This window comes from Lactuca saligna, chromosome 7 (genome assembly GCF_052625555.1).
Source record: "Lactuca saligna cultivar CGN05327 chromosome 7, ASM5262555v1, whole genome shotgun sequence".
Taxonomy (NCBI): domain Eukaryota; kingdom Viridiplantae; phylum Streptophyta; class Magnoliopsida; order Asterales; family Asteraceae; genus Lactuca; species Lactuca saligna.
In genome coordinates this window covers 76,432,501-76,446,430 of record NC_136423.1, presented here as the reverse complement: position 1 = coordinate 76,446,430, position 13,930 = coordinate 76,432,501, and the positions used below count along the sequence as shown (strand labels likewise).

General features: G+C 32.0%; 1 protein-coding gene across 1 annotated transcript; it reads right to left on the bottom strand.

Moving 5' to 3' along the window:
- Positions 1–420: 420 nt before the first annotated feature.
- Positions 421–1,242, bottom strand: LOC145005688 (root allergen protein-like). Its single transcript, XM_078964804.1, has 2 exons — positions 1,022–1,242; positions 421–917 (listed from the first exon to the last, which is right to left on the bottom strand). Exons 1-2 carry the CDS (start codon positions 1,200–1,202, stop codon positions 622–624), a joined length of 477 nt encoding a protein of 158 aa, XP_078820930.1. The 5' UTR covers positions 1,203–1,242; the 3' UTR covers positions 421–621.
- Between the last annotated feature and the right edge of the window lie 12,688 nt (positions 1,243–13,930).

Here is a 13,930-nt window from a genome sequence, read left to right as displayed (position 1 = left end):
GGATACCATCTGTTATAGTATAAATAAGGGTATTGTTTTATGTTTATTTAATCAAGTAGTCAGCAATAAAAGTATATTTTCCAGCAAGTATTTCACAGCTAGCGTTTTTTTCATTCTTCCCCTGTTTTGCCATGTTCTCTTCTTCCTTCCTTCCTTTTCTGTTCAGTTTTCTTTTCTTAGGCAAAAAGGTATCATCAGGTAGATCTCTAACAAAAATCGCATGGCTTATCATAATGAATGTAACTCAAAGCAAAATGTCAAGCAGTTATCAACCACTGTTTCTCACCTCCCTCTCTACAGTCTCATAGATTTGCAACCATTTCAAAACTGGTGGTTATCTCGATAAAAATTCTCATTCACTAGAATGCAAATTGAATGGACTTTTGTGGTTTGCGACTATCATTTCTGCATGCATGATGGTAAAATTAATGCTCATAACATGCATATCACATCCTAGAAATTGTTTACATGGACATGTTTGCAAGGGATTCTAGATATATTCAAAAATCACATTACAAGAAAATAAAATATCAAACAAGCCGAGTACATATATAAAATATAACCGGATTAAAATCCGCTTTATTTTTGCTGAACCATGACACACCATATATATGGTATTGATCAATAAGTTTGAGGATTTGCATGGATAAACCCCTCAATGGCCTTGAAAGTTTTTTTGAATCCTTCTTTTACCATATTGAGAGCTTCCTCCGGAAGCTGAGTTTCACCTTTACAATTATACACAATGGTAGGCTTGTATACACATCCTCCATCAGGTGAAGGTATAAACTTCACATGATGAGTCATCGAATCTAGTTGTCCCATCAAGATGTCTCCTTCAAAGATTGTGTATATAATACTGAAGTTGATGCTATCAACGACGTCAAGTTTCAACTTTCCACTTGTAAATGGGACGCCTGTGTTATCCCACAGTAAATTGGATAAAGAAAATCAAAATACAAGTCAAACATTAAAATAATTTAAAAGAGTATATATAAAAATCTATTTAGATCTTACTAACCATCCCCAAAAGAGATGTCCCTGATAGTTCCAGCGCCTCCATCACCTTGGATGTCCACTAGGGTTTTGTATGTTTCTGGATCGACCTTTGGTGCAATGTTGTTAAAGTCACGATAGGCATTGAAAAATTTGGAAGCTGGGATGGAAGAAGAAATCTCGAACTCAGAAGTTATAACTGCCATGATATTAAATCACTCTTTAAATTGTTTTGTATTTTTGCTTCTTTGAAATGTGGTATTTATAGAACCAACTATGTGTTGCACATGGATGAATAATGGCGTATTATTCTAATTAATCGAGAGACAAATATGGGGTGGTTGCATTTTGCAAATCAGCATTTGTTTGGACATACCCAGGTTCCATAGTGGTGCATTATTTTAATTTATCAAATGACAAATATGAATTAGTTGCATTTTTGGAGTCGGCATCTATTTGGACATTTCGAGGTTCCATGGTGTACGATTTTCTACATACATGTTACCTTAGGCGTTGTTACCATTTCTTATATTAAAAGTTGTTTGATATTCAATCAAGTATATAAATTGATAAAATTAATTTGTAGATGATATGTGAGAAAAAACAAAATTTATAATATTGAACATGGGATATGGATCACAATCATTTTTATTTGGTGTTCAATTTTGAGTATGTCTTATTCTCAACACATAAGAGATATATGTTACGATGTCATTACAATTTAATTTAACAAAATAAGCATATGAGTTTGATTCCTAACAAAACCCAAATTTTGTCTCCGTTTTGCACATCTTCCATTTTCAATCTTACTCTTAGATTTTGGGAGGATGCTTGGTGTGGTGGAGTTGTGTTCAAATCTGAGTTTCACAGATTATTTGCCCTTTCTCTTCTCAAAGATTGTAAATTTTGTGATTTTTGGAATTCTATGGGTTAGAGTTTCTCCTGGCGTAGGCCTATTAGGGGTGGGGTTGAATCTATGCAATTAGATAATCTTTTGTTTATTTTGTCGTCGGTGGTGTTGTCTGCTACCCTGGATAAGTGGTTTTAGGATCTTGATCTGAGTCGGTGTTTCTCGGTTAAGTCAGCAACGAGACAAATTGATGATGCTACCCCTCCAGGGGGGGGGGGGGGGGGAATTGGTAGTAGATGGAATTCTTATGTGCTTTTAAAACTTAATATATTTTTTTGGTGCCTTTTACTACAAAGATTACCTCTTAGAATGCTTCTGGTGGAAGGATGTGTAGAGTTAGAATCTTTTCTTGTTAAAATGCTCAAGAGGATGAGGCTCATTTATTCTTTCATTGTTACTTGGCTTGTCAAATTTGGAGTAGAATCGGTTTATGGTTGGATTTGACGATCCCAAATTTTGTGGATCAGTCTCAACTTATTAATTGGATTTATACTTCGTTGGAGGCTAGTAGGGATCGGATGGTTGGTCCTTGAGGCAGTGTGCTTGACGGTACTTTGGGTTATCTGGTCCTATAGGAACATTGTTATTTTTTGCCATTCTAAGTTCAAAAATTAGTTTTTTTTATAGTATTTTAGACTTATCTTTTTGTTGGTTTACCTATAGGAACAAAAAGGCTTCCAATAATCCAATGCTGCCTTAATTTTGTATTCTTTGCTAGCTTCTAGGTAGCTTCGTTTTTTAGTTATGTATTTTGCTGATGTTCTAAAAAAGAGATTTTATTTCAAACTTTACATTCCCAACTAATTTCATTATTGCCTCATTTCTTCATCTATCTCATGACTATTTTGAAATTTATCTAACTTTACTTTTCATTTCTGCTCTATTTTCAAAGGTAATAATATAAATCATGTTTTAGACTCGTAGATGAAGGGGAGGTTCGGTAACAAGTTTTTGAGAGCATTTGGATGCTTTTAGTTTTTTGATTTTTTTTGAAGAAAAATCTGAAATTAAAAAACTATTTTTTTCTAGAAGTACTTGACAAAAAGTTTTGATTTTAAACAAGAACAAAATTAATAATAAAAGTTTCAGCTTTGAACTTCCACCTATATCTAGTTTTGCGAAAACACATCCAAAAATCTTACACATGCTATGAGTTATACGAATATAATGTATGCTTGGCTAAAAAGATAGTATTTGCACAATTCATATCGAAGAACCGATTTATTTGCACTATTGAAACAGACTTATTTTTATTCTTACAAAACTATTATGAAGATCATAAATCATAATCATATTACAAACAAGTATTCATCTAAATACTACTTATTGTCTAGTTTGTTTAAATGGTGTTTTTTTATTTAATGTATTTAATATATAAGAACTTAATGAATTCGAATACATACACTTGTTTTTACGCGAAGTTAACAAAATGTTTAATGGTTCAAGTATCCGTATTCATTTCATAATATACCCTTTATTTTCTCCGCATCAACCCACATTCATGTTTATTTATTCAATTTAGTTTTAAAGTATGTTCTCCGTATTTATCCACATCAACCCACGTTCATGTTTATTTATTCAATTTAGTTTTAAAGTATGTTCCCCGTTCGCTCTTTCATCCAGTTTTTTTGAAACGTCAACCAAGGGAATACATTTATTTCTATCAAAAGGTACATAACTTTCTGAAACTATTAAATAACTCAAAATTATATTTTACTTTGAGATCTCACGGAAATCTAGAAACGAAATTTTACAGTGATAAGGATAAGAGCCTATTTATAGGCAAACATGGGAAACCCTAGTTCTGATTGGGCAGGCCCATCCATAACTAGTACATTAAGGGGATGTCCTAATTTCCAACCAATGACGGAGTGCCATGCGAACGCTTCTAGAACCTTCAACCTTATGAGCACCAACCAAGACATGATGGAGCATCCTAGTGAAACTGACATGTGAGTGGCGCATCAGGAGCCATGATGGCACATTATGCCCTATGATGGTGCACCTTCCTTATAAATTGTGCATCTTCACCTTGAATGACGCATCCTTGCTTCTTTGTTCATCAACAACACTTCAACACACAACAATGCACACATGAGTGGTGCATCAAGGACCAAGGTGGCGTACCTTTTGAATCGACGACACTATTGGATTAGGTGTCTAAGCTAATAACTTAATTAGTATAATCTTGAATTGTTAGCAAAGTCCTTTTGGGTTACCCTCAAACCTAGTAATTGAATATAATGATTTTATATATAGAGAGAGAGAGAAAGATATATGTATATATATATATATATATATATATATATATATATATATATATATATATAGAGAGAGAGAGAGAGAGAGAGAGAGAGATTTATTGATTTATTATACGACTAATAAATAGCAATAAATAAATTTATTATTTTATTTTGAAAATAATGTATTAATTAGAAATAGTAATGTGAATAATTAATAAGAAATTAATTAGATAAATTTTCAGATTAATTGTATTAACTAAAAGTACAGGGGCTAAAGTTCAATTGCTCAACACTTAAACAAGAAAGAGTCCAAAATCTTCCTCGCAAGGAGGTGGATGAAATTAGGGTATTCCAGGGTATATGTAAAATTCCTTGAAGATAAACAAGAAGCTGGATAATTACCAAATTGAATAAATATTATTTTATTCATTTAGGGTTATCTAGGGTTTCCAAGTTGCATTATATAATGATCCATAGCCTTCAGTTTTCGGCTACACCTTCTTTTCTAGGAGCTAAGGCCGAAAACCACCACCTCTCTCCTCTCTAAAAAGTTTCTTGTTGCGTTTGTTGGGTGTGAACCATCAGATGCACGACACTTGTGGTGCTAGCTTCCAAGTTATTGAAAAAAGGATTCTTGATTGTTTACTACAACAATCAAAAATGTATGTTGTTCCTTCTATAGTTTTCAAAATTACCTAGGATTAATGTGTATGGTTGTCTAACAATTAAATGTACATTTCTTGAACTTAAACAAAACCAAAAGGAGGAAAACATAATGGCCATTCTGTCACTCTAGAATGATGTGGTATTTTCCACTACATCGTGGTGATCCGCGAATTCATGTTCCTTTTCGTTCGACCACAACATGGTAATTGTTTACCACGACGTGGTGGACCCTCAGATCTGCTAAAAAACCAATTTTGATTAATTCATAAATTGATTAGGATAATTACCTTAGATAATGTTTTTAATTGCATATAAAACTGAGTGATTATCTTATTAATTAGGTATCCTTATCTTGAATTTGTGAATTATCCTTATGTCTTATTTAATTATTTGATTAATTAAAAGATAAAGATCAAAAACATAATTGGTTTATTTTAAATTAGATTAATTCCTTACTTTCAAAAATTTATTTTAAACCTTGTATTTTTCAAAAGTTTTAAAAAACACCTTATATATAATATATTAAAAGTTAATTACTATATATATATAAGATTAACTTAGTCAAATCGCTAGTACGCCTCATTCACCAAGTCATACTATAAGAGAAGTTTAATGAAGCGACCTTTAAAATGACCGCCTTTGGGTATCCATTCTTCCCCACCGCTCTTTTGTATGATGGAGGGTCGTTAGACGAACGAATTTGATGGGACATAACTTCATTAATAAGTATAATGACATAAAAAGTAACTAAACATCTTTTATAAAGTCCCACTCTTAGTTACTTAGGGAAAATATGAAAAGTATGATAATCCATAAAATTTCATATTATACTTTATAGTAGTTAATGGAGCGCACATGGTTAACCGACACATTAATAATGACTATAAAGAGTAATAATGGGCATCTCAAAAGTTATCGTTGATTAATGGAGCATGTATTATTAACCAATAGATTCAAATGAGATGATAAATGACATCATGAGTGCTAAACTAATTTGTATGGTTATTCGCATCTCGTTTATGATTGTCAGTATCCCAATCACAAATAGAATAGCATAATATGATATTAAACATGCTATTGATATATTCAATGAATCTCAAAAGATCTAGGAATTTCATAGTTCGAAATTTGTGAAATGCTTTTACCTACCTTCATAAATTTACAATAAGATTTAGACATCCCTCTTTTTAGTTGTGTATTGTTATTTTGGATCCTAGCCTTAATCATTTATTATGGGTTAAATATTAAGGATAATTGTCATCTAACTAAAACTATTATTCTTTTTCTTTATAGATGTCTACTCCTATTGATGCTTTTGCACCATCATCTTCTACCTACATCTCGGGTTTCTCCCTACTCTCCATCGTCTCCAAAGTTACTTTTGATGGCTCCAAATATAATGATTGAATGCGCAAAATCATAAAGGCTCTTCACTTCGAGGGCAAAGAATATGTCCTTGAAGAGAAACTCGTTAAAGTCGATGAAGCTACTGCTACTCCTGAACAACTAGCCTCCTACATAAAACACTACATTGATGCAACAAAAGTTGCTTGCATCATGGTCGCCACGATGACTCCTCAATTGCATAGGTTCTATGAAATATCCCAAAAATATAGTCCAAAATTTTCATTTTAAATCATTAAGAAAACCATAATATTAAGCATCATATAAAACCATAAGTAGTGTATCTTGAAATATTATAAACATCTATGAATTATATAAGAGTAAAAACATCACAGGCTATAACAAATGGTGTGTGCACTACAATCATCCCGAGCTCCTCTTTTGAACACCAAAGTACCTAAAAGCAAAACTGAAAACTTTAAGCACGAAGCTTAGTGAGTCTCCCCAAACTACCACATACGATACACATAACATGCAACTAGGAGATACGGCCCCAACCACTGTCATGGAGATTCTATAAAGGAATATTAAGTGCTTAAAGGAAAAATGGCTTAACAGGAGATTGCGATGGGCGTACAAACTTATATGCGCAACGTACAAGTCAAACAACCCGTACGCCCTGCGTACAGATGACTAAGCCCCATGTACTCAGTCAGAGTGGGCTTGCGTTATTGGGAATCGGTTTGGGCCAATCTTTGGACTTATCAGCTACTGGGCCTGAATGGGCCATCAAAAGTTAGATAATTTGGGACAAAAATATGTTGGGTTTAAGGTAAGGCCCATTAGAGGGAGTGGGCCCAATTTAGCAAATTGGGCAATTAGCGGGCCTTTATGGATTTTAGAGTTTTGGGCTTGATTGGTTTTAGACTTGGGCCTTAGTTATGTAGCTTGTTGGGCCAGGGGTAAAACGGTTATTTAACCCCCATGTATGGATTATGGTTTAGAACTTAGTTGCTAATTGGATATCGTGTTGGTAATTGCTAGTTTGGGAAACCGTCAGGGCATCAGCTAGGGATTTTGGGAAGCGAGCTTTAGCATTCGAGGCGAGTCTCCTTACTATTTGTCTGGGTCGAAGGCACCAATTCCGGTCCATTTAGCTTATGTACGATAGGAAGACCCGGTGGTTAACCCTAGGCAGTATGTATAAAATACCAGGAGTTGGCTCATGGCACAATGTATGAACATTAGCTAAGTAGAGTAGTATATATGCTAGTTGTCTTTGTGATACTTTCATGGAACAGCAGGGGTCGGTTCTTGACACTTGTCTGTAAGACCCAGGGGGTGCCCCCCAGCTTGGCAAGAAAGACCTGTGGCGGCCCGTGGCATAGTGGCAAGACTATGTTTTGGCACATAGCATTTTATTTGTTTATGATATATCTATGGCTCATGGTTATGTATGGCATCTATAGATCAGTTGATTTGTATGGTATGTGGTATCTGGGGAACTCACTATGATTCGTGCTTACGACTTTCAGCTTTTGTTTCAGGTACTTATGTTTTCAAATGAAGGAGCTCGGGGTGATCGCATCACATCACACTATATTTTCCGCACTATATGATCTTTGGGATTAATACTATAATAATTGTTTTATGTAGAATGCTTTTCAATGTTTGAGAAAAGTTACTAAGTGGTTTCAATTAAATTTAAAATGAAATTTTTGGCCATGATTTTTGGGATGCTACACTCTACTACTAACACATCACATATATGGGCCGGCCTTGGTGCCTTAAACCCGTTCATACTGAAGGAAAACTCACCTCGCACTACTGAAGTTCAGCGAATAAATCTCGAGCTGCTGGATGACATATCCCCAAGCTATCAACATCAAAAAAAAAAAAAAAAAAAAAACCCAATCAACCATTTGGGCTTCCTATGCATAACTCTAAAATCCCCAATTGGGGCAAAAAGATCATTTTACCCCTAACCTAGCTTGGTCCAAGATTAAGGCCCAAACGCATATTCTTAAGGCCCAAAGTCAAATAATTAGTCAAGGCCCAACTATGGCCCAATCTTCCAAATTGGATCTAAACCTCTACATGGTCTTAACTTAGGGCCCAACCATTTATTCTGGCCTAAACACTTGGCAGTCCACTAGTCCAAAATCTCATCATCATTAAGGCCCAATTATGGCCCAATTTTCCCAATTGGGTCCAAGCCTATCCAATGGGCCTTATCCTAAAGCCCAATTCAAAAATTATAGGCCATATACTTGTTTTTGGATGGTCCATCAATACTCCAAACATCTAGGCCCAACAAAAAAGGTCCAACTCAAACTCAACCCAATTAGGGTTTTCACATGAAATGAACATTAGGGTTAAGTGTTCTCACTTAAACCATTAAGTCCATTACTCCTCTAGGGCAACATACAATGGAATCGACATAAGTCATAACTTCAGTCCACTGGTCCAAATGCGGGTCCCGACAATCCAAAATTAACGTTTTCCAAAATTAGGGCTTTCTAAACCCTAATTAGGGGTTTCAACCCAATCAAAAGCTCACTAAGCCCAAGATTAAGCTATTGGGCCAATTAGGGATTCACTATATCAAGCACCACCCACTGCCACCTCGGGCGGTGGTGGTCGACAGCGGCTCATGGCGGCAGCCACCACCTCACGGTGGTGGTGGTGATTTTTCTTAACTTTTCTCTGACCAAATCACCAAATCAATGACCCATCATAAAGGAAATGTGCACACACACTCCAAATGACACATTCAGCTACCCACGCGGTGGCAGGCGACCATGGGTGGGAGAAAACGGTGGCAGCCACCACCATGAGGTGGTGGCGGTAGGTTTCTAGCCATAAAAATACACATGCCCACGCGTTCGACTCATAGAAGCAACTCAAACACATAGACGACACGAGATCAAGGCTTCCAACCACCGCCTAGGAGGTCGTTGTCGTCGAAACAAGCAAAAACAACGACTCTTGGCCACCGACAACCACAATCATTATACTCGACGTCAACCATAGAAAATAACGAGAAAGAGATAGATAGATAGATAGATAGATAGATAGATAGATAGATAGATAGATAGATAGATAGATAGATAGATAGATAGATAGATAGATAGATAGATAGATAGATAGATAGATAGCTGGATAGATAGATAGCTGGATAGATAGATAGCTGGATAGATAGATAGCTGGATAGATAGATAGCTGGATAGATAGATAGCTGGATAGATAGATAGCTGGATAGATAGATAGCTAGATAGATAGATAGATAGATAGATAGATAGATAGATAGATAGATAGATAGATAGATAGATAGATAGATAGATAGATAGATAGATAGATAGATAGATAGATAGATAGATAGATAGATAGATAGATAGATAGATAGATAGATAGATAGATAGATAGATAGATAGATAGATAGATAGATAGATAGATAGATAGATAAGATAGATAGATAGATAGATAGATAGATAGATAGATAGATAGATAGATAGATAGATAGATAGATAGATAGATAGATAGATAGATAGATAGATAGATAGATAGATAGATAGATAGATAGTAGATAGGTAGATAGGTAGATAGTAGATAGATAGATAGATAGATAGATAGATAGATAGATAGATAGATAGATAGATAGATAGATAGATAGATAGATAGATAGATAGATAGATAGATAGATAGATAGATAGATAGATAGATAGATAGATAGATAGATAGATAGATAGATAGATAGATAGATAGATAGATAGATAGATAGATAGATAGATAGATAGATAGATAGATAAGATAGATAGATAGATAGATAGATAGATAGATAGATAGATAGATAGATAGATAGATAGATAGATAGATAGATAGATAGATAGATAGATAGATAGATAGATAGATAGATAGATAGATAGATAGATAGATAGATAGATAGATAGATAGATAGATAGATAGATAGATAGATAGATAGATAGATAGATAGATAGATAGATAGATAGATAGATAGATAGATAGATAGATAGATAGATAGATAGATAGATAGATAGATAGATAGATAGATAGATAGATAGATAGATAGATAGATAGATAGATAGATAGATAGATAGATAGATAGATAGATAGATAGATAGATAGATAGATAGATAGATAGATAGATAGATAGATAGATAGATAGATAGATAGATAGATAGATAGATAGATAGATAGATAGATAGATAGATAGATAGATAGATAGATAGATAGATAGATAGATAGATAGATAGATAGATAGATAGATAGATAGATAGATAGATAGATAGATAGATAGATAGATAGATAGATAGATAGATAGATAGATAGATAGATAGATAGATAGATAGATAGATAGATAGATAGATAGATAGATAGATAGATAGATAGATAGATAGATAGATAGATAGATAGATAGATAGATAGATAGATAGATAGATAGATAGATAGATAGATAGATAGATAGATAGATAGATAGATAGATAGATAGATAGATAGATAGATAGATAGATAGATAGATAGATAGATAGATAGATAGATAGATAGATAGATAGATAGATAGATAGATAGATAGATAGATAGATAGATAGATAGATAGATAGATAGATAGATAGATAGATAGATAGATAGATAGATAGATAGATAGATAGATAGATAGATAGATAGATAGATAGATAGATAGATAGATAGATAGATAGATAGATAGATAGATAGATAGATAGATAGATAGATAGATAGATAGATAGATAGATAGATAGATAGATAGATAGATAGATAGATAGATAGATAGATAGATAGATAGATAGATAGATAGATAGATAGATAGATAGATAGATAGATAGATAGATAGATAGATAGATAGATAGATAGATAGATAGATAGATAGATAGATAGATAGATAGATAGATAGATAGATAGATAGATAGATAGATAGATAGATAGATAGATAGATAGATAGATAGATAGATAGATAGATAGATAGATAGATAGATAGATAGATAGATAGATAGATAGATAGATAGATAGATAGATAGATAGATAGATAGATAGATAGATAGATAGATAGATAGATAGATAGATAGATAGATAGATAGATAGATAGATAGATAGATAGATAGATAGATAGATAGATAGATAGATAGATAGATAGATAGATAGATAGATAGATAGATAGATAGATAGATAGATAGATAGATAGATAGATAGATAGATAGATAGATAGATAGATAGATAGATAGATAGATAGATAGATAGATAGATAGATAGATAGATAGATAGATAGATAGATAGATAGATAGATAGATAGATAGATAGATAGATAGATAGATAGATAGATAGATAGATAGATAGATAGATAGATAGATAGATAGATAGATAGATAGATAGATAGATAGATAGATAGATAGATAGATAGATAGATAGATAGATAGATAGATAGATAGATAGATAGATAGATAGATAGATAGATAGATAGATAGATAGATAGATAGATAGATAGATAGATAGATAGATAGATAGATAGATAGATAGATAGATAGATAGATAGATAGATAGATAGATAGATAGATAGATAGATAGATAGATAGATAGATAGATAGATAGATAGATAGATAGATAGATAGATAGATAGATAGATAGATAGATAGATAGATAGATAGATAGATAGATAGATAGATAGATAGATAGATAGATAGATAGATAGATAGATAGATAGATAGATAGATAGATAGATAGATAGATAGATAGATAGATAGATAGATAGATAGATAGATAGATAGATAGATAGATAGATAGATAGATAGATAGATAGATAGATAGATAGATAGATAGATAGATAGATAGATAGATAGATAGATAGATAGATAGATAGATAGATAGATAGATAGATAGATAGATAGATAGATAGATAGATAGATAGATAGATAGATAGATAGATAGATAGATAGATAGATAGATAGATAGATAGATAGATAGATAGATAGATAGATAGATAGATAGATAGATAGATAGATAGATAGATAGATAGATAGATAGATAGATAGATAGATAGATAGATAGATAGATAGATAGATAGATAGATAGATAGATAGATAGATAGATAGATAGATAGATAGATAGATAGATAGATAGATAGATAGATAGATAGATAGATAGATAGATAGATAGATAGATAGATAGATAGATAGATAGATAGATAGATAGATAGATAGATAGATAGATAGATAGATAGATAGATAGATAGATAGATAGATAGATAGATAGATAGATAGATAGATAGATAGATAGATAGATAGATAGATAGATAGATAGATAGATAGATAGATAGATAGATAGATAGATAGATAGATAGATAGATAGATAGATAGATAGATAGATAGATAGATAGATAGATAGATAGATAGATAGATAGATAGATAGATAGATAGATAGATAGATAGATAGATAGATAGATAGATAGATAGATAGATAGATAGATAGATAGATAGATAGATAGATAGATAGATAGATAGATAGATAGATAGATAGATAGATAGATAGATAGATAGATAGATAGATAGATAGATAGATAGATAGATAGATAGATAGATAGATAGATAGATAGATAGATAGATAGATAGATAGATAGATAGATAGATAGATAGATAGATAGATAGATAGATAGATAGATAGATAGATAGATAGATAGATAGATAGATAGATAGATAGATAGATAGATAGATAGATAGATAGATAGATAGATAGATAGATAGATAGATAGATAGATAGATAGATAGATAGATAGATAGATAGATAGATAGATAGATAGATAGATAGATAGATAGATAGATAGATAGATAGATAGATAGATAGATAGATAGATAGATAGATAGATAGATAGATAGATAGATAGATAGATAGATAGATAGATAGATAGATAGATAGATAGATAGATAGATAGATAGATAGATAGATAGATAGATAGATAGATAGATAGATAGATAGATAGATAGATAGATAGATAGATAGATAGATAGATAGATAGATAGATAGATAGATAGATAGATAGATAGATAGATAGATAGATAGATAGATAGATAGATAGATAGATAGATAGATAGATAGATAGATAGATAGATAGATAGATAGATAGATAGATAGATAGATAGATAGATAGATAGATAGATAGATAGATAGATAGATAGATAGATAGATAGATAGATAGATAGATAGATAGATAGATAGATAGATAGATAGATAGATAGATAGATAGATAGATAGATAGATAGATAGATAGATAGATAGATAGATAGATAGATAGATAGATAGATAGATAGATAGATAGATAGATAGATAGATAGATAGATAGATAGATAGATAGATAGATAGATAGATAGATAGATAGATAGATAGATAGATAGATAGATAGATAGATAGATAGATAGATAGATAGATAGATAGATAGATAGATAGATAGATAGATAGATAGATAGATAGATAGATAGATAGATAGATAGATAGATAGATAGATAGATAGATAGATAGATAGATAGATAGATAGATAGATAGATAGATAGATAGATAGATAGATAGATAGATAGATAGATAGATAGATAGATAGATAGATAGATAGATAGATAGATAGATAGATAGATAGATAGATAGATAGATAGATAGATAGATAGATAGATAGATAGATAGATAGATAGATAGATAGATAGATAGATAGATAGATAGATAGATAGATAGATAGATAGATAGATAGATAGATAGA

Excerpts from the sequence above, each read along its gene's own strand:
- LOC145005688 (XM_078964804.1), bottom strand. The coding sequence starts at position 1,202 with ATGGCAGTTATAACTTCTGAGTTCGAGATTTCTTCTTCCATCCCAGCT. Across the intron at positions 918-1,021 it reads GGACATCTCTTTTGGGGATG|GCGTCCCATTTACAAGTGGA; the intron begins GTTAGTAAGATC and ends GGGATAACACAG.